Source organism: Excalfactoria chinensis, chromosome 2, assembly GCF_039878825.1.
Source record: "Excalfactoria chinensis isolate bCotChi1 chromosome 2, bCotChi1.hap2, whole genome shotgun sequence".
Lineage (NCBI taxonomy): Eukaryota > Metazoa > Chordata > Aves > Galliformes > Phasianidae > Excalfactoria > Excalfactoria chinensis.
This window is the reverse complement of record NC_092826.1, coordinates 17757976-17774738: the sequence shown is the minus strand read 5'-3', so window position 1 is coordinate 17774738 and position 16763 is coordinate 17757976. Positions and strand designations below refer to the sequence as shown.

The 16763-nt window shown below is 41.4% G+C and overlaps 1 protein-coding gene across 13 annotated transcripts in view; it reads left to right on the top strand.

The window, feature by feature from the left end:
- OXR1 (oxidation resistance 1) overlaps positions 1-16763 on the top strand; it is a 239956-nt gene that overhangs the window by 163903 nt on the left and 59290 nt on the right. The window contains exon 1 of one of the 13 annotated variants that reach the window (XM_072330528.1): positions 7650-7886. The exons of 10 other annotated variants lie outside the window; for them this stretch is intronic. In XM_072330528.1, the coding sequence (XP_072186629.1) occupies positions 7733-7886 (154 nt within the window). In that variant the 5' untranslated portion in view covers positions 7650-7732. Of the gene's footprint in view, positions 1-7649; positions 7887-16763 lie in introns of those variants that run through there. 2 more of the 13 variants (XM_072330523.1, XM_072330515.1) reach the window with 2 other exon arrangements.

Here is a 16763-nt window from a genome sequence, read left to right as displayed (position 1 = left end):
AGTTTTTTTAATCTTTTCTATTCTTGGTATCAGTTTTCCATTCACTGAGGTTTATTGGCCTTACTGAGATTCATGGCCAAAATCTTGGTTGAAACTAGGATGAAATTTGTTAATATTAGAAACTACAGTTGGGAGAAATAAGCGCTTTACTTCTGCAAAACATGGCAACTGTTTCCTTGACAAGATGTACTTTGCTAACACTTCACACTTAACTTCTGTGAGACAAATAACTTACTAATTCCAAGTCTTGATCCTCAGTACAGTTATAAACCTTGACAGATAACCATTAATTAACTATCAAAACAATTGTACTTCTTTGGGATTTTATGAACAATGTATGTACACAAGAATTCATCCTCAGATGAAATACAAGGAAGACAGTGAGACATGCCATTAGGCATTCTGGATGAAGCCTGCAGAAGAGTCCATCCAAACAAATAGAAGGAAATTAATCAGAGGCAAACAGGATCTATTAAGCTGTGTATGTGCACAGGTTCTTTAATGTTGTATGCAGCATTGCAGCTAAATGTGGCTGAATGCAAGAGAGAAAACACTGCAAATCATCCCTGGGGGAAACTGACAGTAATCAAGGACAAGATACTGAAGAGTGAGGGAGAGAAGCAAGTAATGGAAAGCTGTGAAATGTTAGGTACAACAGGTAATGTGTGTAAAATAGTTTCTTAATTCAGAGATAACACAGTAATGGACAACCACCACATGATTTAGCAGGCTAAAAGCAATGTATCTGATTTTTCAGGATAAACTGTAGCCATTAACCTCAAAAGGACAGAGTGAGTAACCTCTGCAGGTTTTATACATGATATTATCGGAGCAAATGAATCAGGCATATGCTTGTGATATAGTGCTAGTGGGGGAGGGAGGGAGAGAGCGCAGATGTTGCTTAAGAGGGAAGATTTAACAAGGAAGAAAAAGCAGAACTTCCTCCTACTGAGATCAACATACTCCTTCTTGTGTTTCATTCAAAAGAATATTTCAGGAATGTCCTGCACTGATTTATATGGCTCAGGAAAAGGTATGTACAGGAGGCTTTCATGTACTTACTTTACTTAAGGAAAAGATCAACAACAAAAAAACTACAAAAGTACTGGGTAGCAAAGAACGGAACAGAATTCACTCTTTTTCAACTAATACTTAATCTTAGAATGTACTGCCAAAGCAGGAGCAAGTAAAAAAGAGAATCAGTAGCTCTTATTACCAGAATAAAGTTGCAGCCAGAAGGATCAGCTGTTGCCATTAGCCTTATTCAAGTTCCTGATAATATCTGATGATATTTTTGGCCCATTTATCTCAAGAAGATTCTACTTCAGATGGCATTCCCACTTAGAACTGACATTATGAAGCTGTTAATCAGCTGTTCTTAACTCTGCTTTTTCCAGCTTTCTGAGCAGAAACATTTTGTTCAGATCCATGAAAAGGAGCCCTATATCTTCTTGTATCTTATATATAAAAGTTGCAACTAAAACTCATAATCTAGAACTAAAAGCAAAATCTCTTCTGCGCTGGAAACTGATCTAGTGCCAAATGAATATAATGTGAGTATGTGACAAGCAGTCAATTATATCTTCAGACAGACAGAACTTTTTCAATCAGCTATTTTACATGAGGTTTTTCCCCCTCAAGGCAGGAGTATGGCTTTCTAAAATGTGTGGATCTTGCTGTGAATATGTGGAATACAGCTGGTCATGAGGTGACAAGACGTTGATGGTAAAGCGGATGTTTTTTATGAAACTGTGATTTGATTTGAAATCTCGGCTTTGTAGAGATCCCTCAGTCTTCAGAAATGGCGTAGTATGGAACTGAGCTTCAACAACCGTAAACATCCAACCAGTGGGACATTTTAGGTTATTATGAACTAATCTAGTAATGAAAAGAGGTCTATGGAGAGTAGGAATCTGGTTCCGTTGTTACTGAGCAAGTATAAGCAACCTCCTTATTGGGACAGCGTCCATTAACAACAAGCATTTAATGATTATTAATGATAATTAGAGTTGTTCTGCAATAAGAAAAAAAATGTGTTAAGCCTTTCTGATCTTTTTCCTGATTTGCTTTCATATGCAACATTTATCATTGGTATAATTTATGTGTCTATTAAGGATGAGATCAAGCAGTAAATACTATGGAGTCATCGATTATATTGGTAGTGTTTTCCACATTCAGTTTCAAAACATGTGATGAAAGAAGAAAATGTCAATAAGATGATAACATGAAGACAGGGAGACATCTGTGTCTACTAAAAACTAACTTTATTCAGCTGGTGTTCTACCTGGTGATCTTACTTAAGCTGCATGGGTGCCTGTATATGCATGTGTGTGCATCTCTATTAGGGTTCACATTAATTTTTATAAAATTCCCTGAACAGAATGGAATGTTCCCTTCACAGTAACCTATTACTGACAAAGTGAGTATGAAATGAAGATCTGGAGGTCATTTTGTGTTTATTTGATAAGGTAGCCTATATACACAGCTGTGTAATTGCACTTGAAACTGAAGCTCTGCCATAAACATGGAGAAGTCCCAACATGATCTGCATTTGTCCTCAGGGACAAATTCCATGTTTGTATATCTCTGATATTCTAACATATGCTGATATATGTTGTTGTAGATCAGACCATTCCTACATCTGAGCATGCATATTCTTTAGGAAAATAAGGAAAGTGTAGATTTCGTTTCAGAAGACACATTCTTGTAATGCTAATTGCCACTTTTTTTAAAGAAAATACATAAATTGGAGTTGGATAGTGACTATGGGATGTAATTTTTCAGGGAAGGTAATTAACTGAAGGAAACAATGGTTTCACCCTAAGTTTCACACTAGGTGAAAATTCAGTCTATATACAGCTGAAATTTGATGATCCCAGAAGCATCAAAAATTGTGGAATGCTTCTGGAAATCTGATCAAATTATTTTGAAATATGAAACTAAGCATCTATTATGGAGTAAAACACACTGGTTCATTTTAGATTCATTTCCATTGGTTTTCATATTCTTAATATAAATTATCCTCACTATGATATATTTGCCAGTATAGGGGGTTTTAAATATGACTAGAAAAGCAGAAGTTGCTCTCTCATTGGAGGTTCCTATAAGAATGCAAAAGGACTTGTTGGGCAGCCCTAAGTATAAATAGTCTGACTTGAATTACATTAGATACCAACCTAATGAACAAAAACATGCACAATTGTTGTAGTCACCATACAGACAAAGGTCAAGTAGGTCAAGTGCTGCAGATGGACTTTAACTTTTTAGGTTTGATAAGACAAAAAAACTAAACACAATGAATGTTATGAAACTTAACTATTAGGAAATGAAATGCGAAGAGCAGTGCTTAAGACTGGGGACTTTGGTGCTGAAGTGCATTGTATGAGGAGGCTGAGGTGCTATCCAGATGGTCTCCTCAGCCTGGAGAAACCTCAAACCTAGTTGTGGTATCTTTAGTATACAGCTTCTACAAAAAGAAATTAAAGCCTTACTGAAACAGATTTGAATGTCTAATAAAGTTGGAATTAGACTTAGATTTCTATTGAGAAAGTAGCTATTCCAAAAGAGAGGTTGTAGTGAAGTTCTGTCTTTTTCAGTGCTATTTCAGGAATAAGCAGATATATAAGCAATATTTGAAGTACAGCAGCCTACAACGAAGGACTGCAAATTCCCTTGTTTCCCATGCTTATTCTATCTTGTTCTTTCAGTGTTCCATTTCCTGTGGAACAATGATCAGCATCCATGGCTGAGGTAGAGACTGACCCCCCATTCATTCTAATATCATAGGGAGCTTGTTATAAAAAAGTGAAAGTGTAGCTCTATCTTCTGAAGTCTGAGATTCCAGGTTTACCATTTCTGAAACTATTATGTAGGTGATGATAGCTGCCTTCATGCTCAGCATCTAATCTGAGAGGAGAATGTAGTATTGTGAAACCTATATGGACAGACACCCCTAGCACTGATGGCTCTCGGTAAATAACCTGCTTTCAATAGACTCCTTTACTTAGTGTCACCTACTGGTTATCTCTTTTTAACTTCTCCCACGTTTATAGTAACACTGAACTTTGGAACTATTTGGACCTTCACAGAAAACAATTTGTGTAACTAGTTTTACTTCTAGAACAATGTACTTTCATACTTCATCATTCAAATTAAAGGGTTTAATACGGAAATATGCCTGAGAATGTGGGAATTCGGCATGTCTCAGTTCTAGTTCCTTCTTCAGGGACTGCATTGCTTTATCTTTCACTGAAATAGCATTGGAAACAAACTGCAGTCCATGATTTTCTCTCTTAAGAGTTTATCTTTTGCACTAGAAAAAAATCAATTCTTGCTTTACATTACTGATTTTGGGAAGAGAGAGGTTATGTTTTTATGCATGCTCTTCAAATCCCTGTTTAAGCCATTCATTATAGGCTTTGCAACTATGTAAATGGATGAGATCTTGACCAGACATGGTAATTTAGAGGCAAGCAGCCTCATCATAGCATCGAATGAGAATAGGTGCCTCCAGAATGGGTGATGAGGCATTTGGTTCAGACTGTCAAAATTACATAGTTGCATATTGATTACTTATATACAAACACATATACAAGCACTAGTTCCAAATGGTTGCCAAATTACCAAAGACAAGATTTTTCATCTCACAAAGTATGCAAAAATCTTGCTTCTCGCAAGATAAAATAGAGGCTTTGTATTACTGCCTTCTGTCCTTCTGTCTGCAGCTTAGTAGTGCTAAAGCTTTAACAAGATGGAAAGCAAGAGGCCCATATTCTGTACACCAAGCATGTGAGTGCTGAGACCTAAGGAAACTGCGTAGCATTTGCTGGCATTTTGCCTGGAACTAATTACTGCAATTAACAAAGTATTATGAATGAATTTCACAAGCAACTTATCTGTCCCCAAAGAAATTCTATGTCAGTAACACATGCGATGACATCATTTTTTATTTTTAATTTTGTCTTCTTTAAAATACTCCTATATACAATTCTACCCTCAGACTTTGAAAGTATTTCTTTCCTCGTTGTTTTTTTATTTGATCAAAACTGATCCATGTTCTCTCATCCTTACACTGTCAGTTCTCTTAGGATGCAGCTCAAGCAGATATCTGCTTTATAATGTCTGCAGCATGAACCAGGTTTGGAGATCTAGCTGCTGATAATATTAACCCTGAGGGGAAACAAACAAACAAACAGCACCAAATATGCTTAGTTACTTTCCACTAGACTAAAAGTGGGTCATTTTTTATTGTACAATTAATTCACCAGCCAAATGAATGCTGGTGGTCATAGTGATAGTGTGGAAACAGGCACAAACAATTGAAGGAAGGTAGAATCAGCTCCTTCTTTTGGAGACTGATTGTACAGTCACTTGATTGTAGAGGTAACAGGGATACACTTTTTGCCCCAATACCACAGGCTAGAAAATAATCCTAAGCAGATGTCATTGCTGTACATTCAGAGATCAGATACCGAGTTCTTGTATAAGTTCCTATTAGAATCTTAATCTTCAGAAAAATTCTGTTGTTTCTAGATGCTGAGGACATAAAGGCAGCATGATGAAGGAATGTTGTTCTGTAAAAATGTTCAAGATCAACCCAGGTGTAAAAATTATCATTAATATTAACAAAAATATTTATATTTGGTTTAGTTTTATGACAGAAAGGACATACGTTGCTCATGGAATAGGTCAGTAGAAGTAAATATAATAACAGAGATGCATATTTGGCTGTGATACAGTTGGACAAGCCAGCTCAAAGTTTCAAGGCATCCGAGCACCAGTTTTAAGCTTATTCCTGGTGCAAAGACGTAAGTATATTTTCTCTAGAATAGAATAAACAGAGCAAAAGACTGACTATAGTTTTTTCACTGCTGACAGTAGAAACACTGAAATGAAATGAAAACTAATTACAGTGTTTAGCACAGAAGAAATCTGGTAGGCAGGACAGTTTATATACTAAACATCTAGTGGTACTTGGACCACATAGTGCATGACTCTGCAGTTCCTGCTTTATTCATTGATTCTGGAACTGTCAGATCACACATTCATTTCTACTGGCAGGTTTTTCAGAGGAGAGCAAGGCGTGAGAGAGTGGGAGAGCTAATTCTGATGAAAATTCATTTTAGTTCAGTGACATGTTTTATTTGGGGGAAAAAGAAAATGGAATGTTGTTATCTCCTGAGCAGGAACTGATTTTAGTAGTAGAGGAGTTGATTTGAGTGTACTGTTTACATCAAGTAACCCTCAGAAATCAGCACTCCAAAATGCTGACGTTAAACTCTGATTTAATTGAGCAGCTGCTACAAGTGAATAGGAGTTGAGATAGCTCAGCACTTTGTTCCTCTGTTCTGCCTGCACACAATAGACTTGGCTCAACAAGAGCATTTTTTATTAAACAATGCTTTCATTTGCAGCTAGATGTAGCATATAATTGCATCGTACTCTGATTGGAATATAAGAAAATTAATTTACCATTCTGTGTTTGTAAAGTCTGTGGCACAGGTAGTAAATATAGTAATCTTACTTCTGGCCTCACCATCTGTAGAACACACATCTTAAGGCAGATGTCACTCATGAAACTGAATGCAGGAGATAAAGTTCTGATTTGTTTGACTTCTTTAAACCTGTGTGTGCACAGAGAATGCAAGTATACAATTGAACACCAGAAATAAGATGGTATTTTCAAAAAGAAAGAAATATTTGAGAATACACTAAGTTAAGTTCTACTACAAGTCTGAAGTGGCTCCATGAGTTGTGAGGCTGAGTGAGGCCTTACAGCTGACCACCACTAACATGAGTGCAGGGAGGACCTGGCTGGACCAGCACAATGGTGGTTTTTCACGTGGCAGGAAAGTCTTGGGAATACAACTAAGGCAAATCAGCAAAAATATGTACTATGCCATGTGGTCTTGCTTTTGCAGTGAAGAAGAACCCTGACAACTTGATCAGTTAGAGGACTGTCCAGAGAGATGCCCCATCCCTGAGGGCATTAAAGGCCAGGTTAAATGGGGCCCTGAGCAGCTTGATCTGCTGGGTGGCACCCAGCCCACACCACGGGGTTGGAACCGGGTGTGCTTTAATGTCCCCTCTGACCCAAGCTATTCTGTGATTCTAAGGCATCATTTTCATACTCCTTACTGAAGGGGAGCAGAGATGTGAGAAAGCTAACCAGCACATCTCTGTACAGTGAAGAAGTTGCACAGAGGGTAACTAAACCCCCTGAACTGAAGATAAGCTCACAGGTACGTGCATGTATCTTGACATTAAAAGGAACCTGCGTCCCAAGTGTTCTGGTAGCAAAAGTTAGCAGAGATCCAGGCATCAGCTGCTCCTTGTGACTGCCAGCGTTCAGCTCCGGGGCCGGCGAACACCAGCTCGCTTGGGAGCAGATGGGCGATTCCGAGGTCTGCCCGACGTGCTTCTCTGGAAAAACGAAGAAACTCTGAGGCACGATGTGAAGTCGCTTTGGGACGCTCCCTGAGGGGCGGCGTCCCTCATCTGCCGGCTGAGGCGGCCCGCCGCTCCCTCACAGCGCGGAGCTGCCTCGGGGCCGCACCTCCCAGCCCCGCGCTGGCGGCCCGGGCCCGCCCGCACCCAACTCCGGAGGCGCCGCGGCTCCTTTAAATGGAGGCGGGGCCGAGCCCCGAAGTTTTCTCAAGTTGTGAAGCGGGGCCGACGGAGCTGCGTGTGCGGACTGGCGGTGGTCCCCGCAGCCTTTGGGAGTCCCTTCGCCATGGACTACCTCACCGCCTTCACCGGCAAGGGCGGCCGTTTGCTCCGCGGCACCGCCAGCCGCCTTTGGGCTGCCGTGCCCGGCGGCTTCCGCCAGGTCCGCTTCCAGGACAGCGTGAGCTGTGCGGTCCCGCAGCCCGCCGAGCCAGCGCCAGGTACCGGCGAGTACGGGGCTGGGGGTGGCCGGGCCGGCCGAGGGGCAGAGCCGTGCGCCCCTCCGGGCCGCGCCGCCTCCCTACTGCCACCCGGCGGCGGGGACGGCCCAGAGCGCGGCCTGTCCGGAGCGGAGCGGGGGTCCGTCCCTGTCCCGTTTTGGGAGAGCGGGAGGGAGGTGGAGAGGGCCGCGCGGTGCTGCCACTGCCGCCTCTCTCTGAGCTTCTCCGGACGGGTGGCGGCCCCGCGGCGCTGGCTGTGTGGGAAGCGGTCCCGGGCTAGGGAGCGGCGGGGGAAGGCGGCCAGGGGAGGCCGTGGGCCGCGGCCTGGCCTTGTGACACCGACCGGCGGCCGCCTCAGCACCTGCCCCAGCGGGGCCGCCCGGCGCTGCGTTCCTGCGGGTCCTCCTCGTGGCGGTGGCAGTGCTGTGGTGTTTACTTTCGCTCACGCCTCCCACGCGCCTGTCTGGTACTGCTGCTGATTGGGGCAGAAGCGACTGCAGGACGAGCTCTCTGGGTTGTGCTCTCCCTCCTGCACAGGGCAGTTCCTGCTATCCACGTGCTTCTGGAGAACTTGCAGAAGTACTTTAGAAATATCAGAAGTCTTTTAGTGGTTCACCGGATCGGTGGGGAAACAGCAAGTGACTTCTGCATTATTCTCTGGTCTTATCTCCCCCCTTTCTTCACTGTGTTGTCTGTAAGGGTATTGCACCTAGAGTGGCAAGTTGTGCTGCAAGGAACGGAGCAGAGGTGTAGGCTGCGTGTGCACGTGGTTGTGTAGGCAGTGAAGGCTCCACGGAAGTAATGCTGCACGGTAACCTGTGCCCTAAGTAGTAAAAGTGGTGTGGCTTGAGACTGCTTGAAAGGAAAACTGTATGAAGCTGTTAGTGAAAATATCTTTCAGAAGTCTGCAGGGTGGTTTACAAGTAGATACAGTGGTTATTTTTTGCCTGTACCAAGCAGCTCTGTGCTGTAAGTGGATGATCACATGTTTATCACAGTCTGTAGACAGGACTGAAGTCAGACCTCTATTGAGTAGTAATGTTGAAGACCACTAAGTTTCATTGTTCCTTCAGCTATTTTGAATAAGTAAAACAACTTTTTTTTTTTTTTTTCTTTTTTTTTTTTTTTTTTTTTTTGTGGAGAGAAACAAGGTCTTACTGCAACAGCTGAGTGCCTGTGTGAGCTGAGATGTAGACGATGCTGTCCTTGTGTTGGTTCATACCTATACAGGAACAATCATAGGTGACCAGCTACATTTACAGTATTACACTTTCTTGTCTTATTTCTCCCCTATCTAAACTCATAACAGGATGAGAAAGACAGCAACGTATTTCAGCAATGAGATAAAATACCTTGAATGAGTCCTCCACTCTTAAACGATTGTTAACAAAGACTGCTAATATTACTTCACAGATGCAGAATGGTGATAAGACTCTTCAGGTGTCTTCGGGCAAGTGTTCAGCTTCTGAAAAGTCTGCAGCATCTCCTGTAATACATGATGACTTGGAGAAGCTCCTGTGGCTTTTTTTTTTCCTCCTGGGGCCAAAGGATTAATTTGGATTGCATTGTAATATCTTTCCCCCTCTGGCTTTGAGCATGGAGTGTATTTCCCAAAAATATTTTTTAGTATAATATTTAATGTCAGCATTAGTGAAGGGTGGTTTCTGTTCTGAAATGCAAGATGATTTTCTGCATGCACAGAATCTGACTTTCCTTTTTGTCAGAGCCATCCTTTAAGTTGTCCTAGCCTAGGCAAAGCATGCTGTGTGTGGCAGTTAGATCTTTGCTCTCCATGCTGTCTTCTTTGCAGGGTTTAGGTCACTTAGAGGCAGAAGCAAAATCTCATCAAATGTAGAATCTTCATGTAGCAAGTGTTTGACTGGGCTTTAGAAACTGCCTGTGCCATGGTGGTGTGCTGCACCATGGAGGCTGTTGCAGTGGTTACAGTACTTAAAGTAGAGGTTGAATTTCAACTCAAATGTAGGTACCATGAGCCTAACTTAATCGTAAGTGCCACATTCTTACTGTTCCAAGTGTTCTGGATCCAACACTGTTACTCCTGCATTTTTTTCCCCCTTGTGACTTTCCAATTGAACTCTTCAGAGCTTATTTTCTACGCATGGTTCAGTTATGACTATGCTTGCTTCTTTTATTTTTTTTCTTAGAATAGTTCCTCCATATGTAAGCTTATTCATACTTTCATGTGAAATGGGCCAGCCCTTGATTTCTGAAACAAATGTATCTTTGTTTTCAATTCTTTTTGTTTTTACATCTTAAAGTATCTCAGCTTTGTTCTTGTAATACTACTAAATCTGTATATACAGTTTTCTTATTTGGCTTTGAACATACACAGTGCAATATAAGATATCTAAGTTCAGGGAAGCAATTCTGGTTAAATGCTGTATTTTAGTAGTGACTGTGAGCCTATATCCTCCTTCAGGTATGTGCTGAACAGATTCTGTCCCTTCCTGGAACGGAGGAAGGCGAGGTTGGGAGACTGAATAGTGCCCTAGGAGGCTGTAAACCTGTTGGACCAGTTAATGTTTGTATCAGCAAGCATGCTGGTGAAGTAACTTTACAAATATATTGTCTTCTAATGAGTGTGGTAATAGATTAAAATAAAAATAGTGCGAAGAGAAACAAGAATTCTAGAGGAAGTACCCAACTTCAAGATCAATGCTATCAGTAATTTCAGCATATAGTTTCTTCTCAGGGGGATTGGGGGAGGGGGGGGGGGGTGAGGGGGGAAGCCACACATGTTTTACAGTAGCACTTCTAAAGATAGTCCATCAGTAACTTCTACAGGGAGCTGGTATGTATGTGTGGCTTGGATTTAGTGAGAAAACTTAAGAACAGAAACTTAGAATCACAGAATGATTAGGCCTAGAAGAAACCTTAAAGGTTATCTCATTCCAGCTCCATGCCGTGGGAAGGGACACCTTTCACTGGATCTGGTTGGCCAGGGCCTCATTCAGCCTGGCCTTGAACACATTTGGGGATGGGGTATCCATGGCGGTACCTCACCACACTCTGAGTAAAGAATTTCCACTTTGTATCTAATCTTAATGTACCTTATTTTTGTTGAAAGCCGTTACTCCTTGTCCTGTCACTACACTCTCTGATGAAGAGTCCCTCCCCAGCTTTCTTGTGCACCCCCTTGGGCACTGAAAGGCCGCAGTGAAGTCTCCTCATATCCTTCTCCAGATTAAACAGCCCAAGCTCACTCAGCCTTTCTTCATAAGAGAGGTGTTCCAATCCTGTGAGCATCCTTGTGGCCTCCTCTGCACCTGGTCTAACAGCTCTGTGTCTGTTTTGTTCTGCTCTCCCAGTGCGCAGTACTCCAGAGATACCAAAAATGTCTCACAAGGGCAGAATAGAGGGGGGAAATCTCCTACCTTGCCCTGTTGATTACCTCTCCTTTTAATGCAGCCCAGGATACCACTGGCCTTCTTGTCTAGAAGTGTGTGTTGCCAGCATATGTTTAGATTCTCGTTAATACCAATCCAAAAACTCCTCAGGGTCTCTCTCTGTCCATTTCTGTCTGCATGTCCTGACCCAAGATCAGGACTTTGTGCCTTGTTGAACTTCATGAGATTCCTGTGGGTTCACCTGTTAAGCCAGTCAAGGTCTCTCTGAATGGCATCCTTCCAGTGTATTGACTGTACCACGCAGCTTGGTAGCCATGTAGCTTTTGTTGTGTCTGTTGGTATGTATCGTAGGTGTTCATATAGTGAAGTGATGTGTGTTTTTCTTCACTTGAGGCTGAGACTTGAGGCTTTAGGGAATGTGTGATTAAGGATTATCTTCACTGCAGAATTATTGACTTGAACTTTCAGTTTGATTTGAGTTTAATTCATATGGAACTTACTGAAATGAGCCAGCAGCGTGTCTTATAACTTAATACACCATTTGCTTAATCTACTACAGAAGAGAGTATGACTGGCAGTGTGAGGGACATTATTTTGCTTCTTCTCTGTGGCCCTTGTGAGACCATGTATGCATTACTGAGTCCTATTTTGTGCAGCACAGTTCAAGAAGGCTGTTGAAAAACTGTAGAGGGTCTAGCAGAAAAGGACCAGTGTATTTTGGAGTGTAAGGTATATGACCTATGAGGGACTGAGAGAAAGCCTTTAGTCTTGCCTTGATGGAGGCTGAAGCAGTTCAGGGATAATTAAAGGGGCATGACAGTTCTCAGTAGTAACAGATAATAAAAGAGGGTGCAGCAGCCACAAGTTCTGGCTTGGGAGGTTTAAACTGGACAGTGTAAAGAATTTCTCTAGGAGGGTAGAACATGGCTGGTATAGATGACAGGCTGATTTTCCATCAGTTAGTTTTACTTCCTTGAGTCAAACAAGCTCCAGCTGACCTGATTTGGTGCTGACAGCACCTCTGCTTTAAAGTGTAGTCTGGAATAGATGCACTGAAGAATTTAGTTCCTGGTAATAGCAGTCTATTACTCATAGCCCCTCCCAGACGTTCTCCACTCACGTCTGTGGTCAGTTTGTGAAGGGAGGAGCCAGACTGCACAAGCAGTGTTGACTTCCTGCAGTGTATCTTTAAGTACAGAAGCTGAAGAAATGAGAATCAGTCATTCAGAACTCCCTAGTTCAGAGTATCCTCTCAGTCTGCTGGGGAAATTGTTCTTGCTGCCTTCTTTTAAAGCCCTTGTGTTGTGTTTTCTCCCCTGGCCTTAATTGTTTGTTCAGTTTTCAGCCAAGTGGCCTGTGGATTTATTGACACTTCTTCCATATCAGCTCTTGGCTGACAATGATGCACAGTATATCCAGTAATCCATGCATCTTGTACCTGCTCTGTACTGCAGTGGAGTAGCAGCAGAGCAGTAGAAATACAGAGGGCAGAGTTATGGCATATTGTCAAGTCCTACTTTAAGATTTGGGATAAAGCAGTAATAAAATTAAATTCTTTTTTTTTTTTTTCTTTTTTTCCTTTTTTTAATGTTCTGTTATTTTCTCACTTTATGCCACTTACATGCTTAACTTCTAGGAACTTAAGTTTAACAGATCTGTGTTAAAGCATGGTAGGAGCTTCAAACTCAGGAGCAGCAGTTCTCCAGGCTTTCTTGTACTTCATCTAGATCAGCGTGTATATGTAAAATGTACCAGCACCCTTTAGTAAGACATCAGTGCTTCTCTCTCACGTCTGAAAATACTTCAGTTGATAGAGGCATAAGAAGAAAATGTAATCTTGGAACATATCAGGCTGATGACTCAGTCATCTTGTGATATGTTAATATAGGCACAATCTTTTCAGACTTGTGTGCTGCTGGTTTATATCACAAATTGTGTTCCCTGCGTATGTGATATTAAATGATCTTTTGCTGCACTTTGTGCTTTGTACTGCTATGCTTCACCTTATTTGCTTTCTCCAGGCTTTTTGGCCTCATGTTGCTGTCATCTTCCTCTACTATTGATGTGCTATCAGCTTCCAAGTCTGTTCTGTAATGTGTGATTATATTGCTTTTAAGACTAGTCCATTGGGAACTCATTAGTATACCCCTCTATTCTGTTAATTTGTTTCTCTTTTCCCTTTATCTAGTCTTTGGCACAGTTCACAATTTTAATCCAGTCTTTACCACACAGTAGGGTTCTCATATGGATGTTTTACCGAAGTGTAGTTTGTGTTCTGGTCATTTATGGATTAGTTGATAATCTTGGTACAGCTCATTCTAGTAACACATCCTTTGACTGTATTGCACTTTTTGTTTTAGTGGGCTGTGCTAGAATTAACTGGGGAAAAAAGATAAAAATGCAGTTTTAAAGCTGTTGGGGTCAGACATGGGAAAGTGGCTTACACAGCACAAGGAACTCTTTTCCATATAGAGCAATGTTGTCCATTTGAACTTCATGAGGCTTCCTTCAGCCTCTTCTTCCAGTCTGGCTCCATCCTTTTAAGTGGCAATCCTGTCCTGCAGTATGTTGACTGCTCCCCTCAGTTCAATGTCATCTGCAAATCTGACACAGGAAATGTGTACAGTAAGGTATTATAGAAGCATTGATTATGATATCACATACACATAGCAGATCTGTTTGCATATTTGCAGAGCAGTTTTGGAGCACAAGTATTCAGCGTCAGTAAGATAAGCTCCCTGGTTTTGAGCTGGGGGGGGGGGGGGGTAGAAGCATAGAAATGTCTTTGGCTTAGATGTGAAAAAGCCAAGTGTAAAATCATAACAATATGGCCCAAACATTGCTTGATTTTGCTACTTGCTGTTCAAACTGCATGTGTGCTATTGTGTCGATTTGGTGTACAATGTACAAATATCTGAAAGTGAAGGACAGTTAACTTGTTCATTTCCAGGCATTTCTGACTTCCTTTTCCATCTTTGTATTCATCTTTTTTTTGACTTGCATGTTTCATTATCACATACATATGATCTGCAAAAAGGTTCTACGGTAGGCGGAGCATGCAGCTGTGTAGTCTCTGATGTATTATACTATATACGTAGGCTTAGGTGGAACAGTGAAGGAAGCTTACTAACACACCCTGTGGCATAATCTGGAAGCTCAAAGCATTTCTGCTTACCCTGACTGTGAAATGTTCTTTCAGAAGAAAGTCAGTGTGGCGTAAGTGGCAGAAGGGTTGCATGTGGAGCTGGTTGTTGGTCTCCTGACTGTTTAGAGAAGTGTTCTGCTAATACAGGATTCCTTAAATCTGATTCTGCTGCATGTGGTTTATTGCTGGTTGGGTTGTGTGTTTTTGTTTTTGTTTTTAATCCTCAAGTCGTGGTTAATTATTTTTGCTTAAGTGCTGTACACCTGACTGGATAGCAGAAAGAGGACCCCGTGTTACTGGGGGGATCACTGAATCAATTGGTGTTTAGTTCATGTTGTAAGAAAGAGCTGTTATGAAATACTTGAAATGCTGATGCAGCATTAACAAGGTTTTACATGTAGTTAGTTTGGGGTTCTTCATTAAGGAAAAATGAAGAAAGAATTATGAGAGCGGTGGTAAGAATTAAGAGTTTTGAGAACGTGACTGGCCAGGAAAGACTGAATCACAGTGTGAGAAGCAGCTGCTTAACATGAGCGAGAGGACTGAAGAAGGCATTTTTTTATGGTGCTGTCTTGGTCTGGGCTGCTGAAACTTCATCTAGCAAGCCTGTAACACATAGCATCTTGTAGCTTACTTCTGGGTCACTTTCCTTTTACTCCCCATCTCCCTAAGACATGGGGAGATAATAAAGCCTACAAAAGATTGCCCTTGACAAGCATTTAACAAGTCTGCTGCCCCTGTCTCTCTTTTTAAACTCATGCATATCTAATGTATAATGTACAGTTCTTGTTTCCAAGGATAATAAAAGTCTTTTTTTCCATCTTCTTTATGCTAAGAAGCTCAGCTACTAATTGCAAATAATTTCAATTGGTTGATGACTTGTTCAGCTTGCTTTATTTTCAAGGATGCTTGTTTGCGTATCAATTTTTTTCACCTAGGAAGTCTTCAACTTCCGTTAACTGTTAAGGTCAAAGTTCCCTTATCTTCACACTGTATTGGTCTGGTGTCATTTTGCATGCACTCCTCTGTATCTTTCTAGTGCTAGTCTTGCAGGTCCTACACAGTTCAAATACTTCCTTATTCGTGGAAGTGACACCTACTCTTCTTTTTTTAAGACTTCAAGGTGTGGTAGAGACACAGTCCTACTGAATAGCAGTTTAGAATTAAAGCGTCAACTCAAATGTTATAAAATGTCTCATTTTCATAGGATCACAGAATTGTAGGTGTTGGAAGGGACCTCCAGAGATAGAGCCCAACCCCCTCCTACAGCATAGACTCTGAGAGTTTTAGAGGCTTTACAGTATGCCATGGAGGATGTAGAATGTGTGTCTCTGCTACTCTGGCTCATTTCCATAGTTGAAATACCACCTAGTTTAGTTTATGACACTTATGGTGACATGCACAGATTCTCATTGAACAGATAGATAGCTTATCCATTTGGTATGGATAGAGATTTGGAGTCTAAATAGCATTGTCCTGTGCTTGGCCAGCCAGGTAGTTAACACAAATGTAGCTTAGTGCTGCCTGCATCTGTCTCTTCTTGCCCCAGGGGAGTTAGGTCAAAGTCAGAAGCGAAGCATCCTGTATTCAAATAGGGAGCAGGAAATAACACTGTCACAGAGGGAAAGAATTAAAGTGGGAACTGAAGTTAAGGTCAGAATTATTGCCGTAGGCATGGAAGGGAAGGTACATTTAAAAAGGAAATTAAGAAAATATATATATATATACATATTTACTTCTGGGTACCTTGTGCTGGGAGTTCTCTTGGGATCTGCTTTCCTTGCTTGTGCTTGCAGCAGGCTCTTTCCCTGCCCTGTTTGCTGTTATTTTTCTTAGGTTACCAGGGTGTACTGAAGACTGTGATGCACAGTGAGTCCATCTGCTTTGGAAAGCAAGTATGAAAAAAGATACATATATGCAAATTGTGTATATATGCATATAGAAGTTTTGCAGTACAGGATTTGTGTATTTGTAGCTAATGGTGGCAGGTAAAGATACTTGTTCCAATAGAGACCTACTCTGTATAGATTTTTAACATGTGTGTGGGGTCCTGAGTGAATTCATTTTCTCTTTTGACTTTTGTGTAAGAGTATTTGAACTGAACTGCTGTGGATAGAAAATGAGGCTGCTGGTGAAGTATTAAGATGACTGGAAAACAGCTGAAGGTCTGGTGGCTGTTGGCAGTTTTTTCACAGCTTGCCAGGTTTACATCTGTTGTGCAAGGGCAGGTAGGGACTGTGGCAAGAAATACTTCTGGAAGAGGAGAATGTTTCTTTTAGGTATTATTTATTTTATTATTAAGGTCCAATTAGTAATTTAGGAAAGAAATACCTTTGAATGTAATGAATGACAATGCCAGTATGC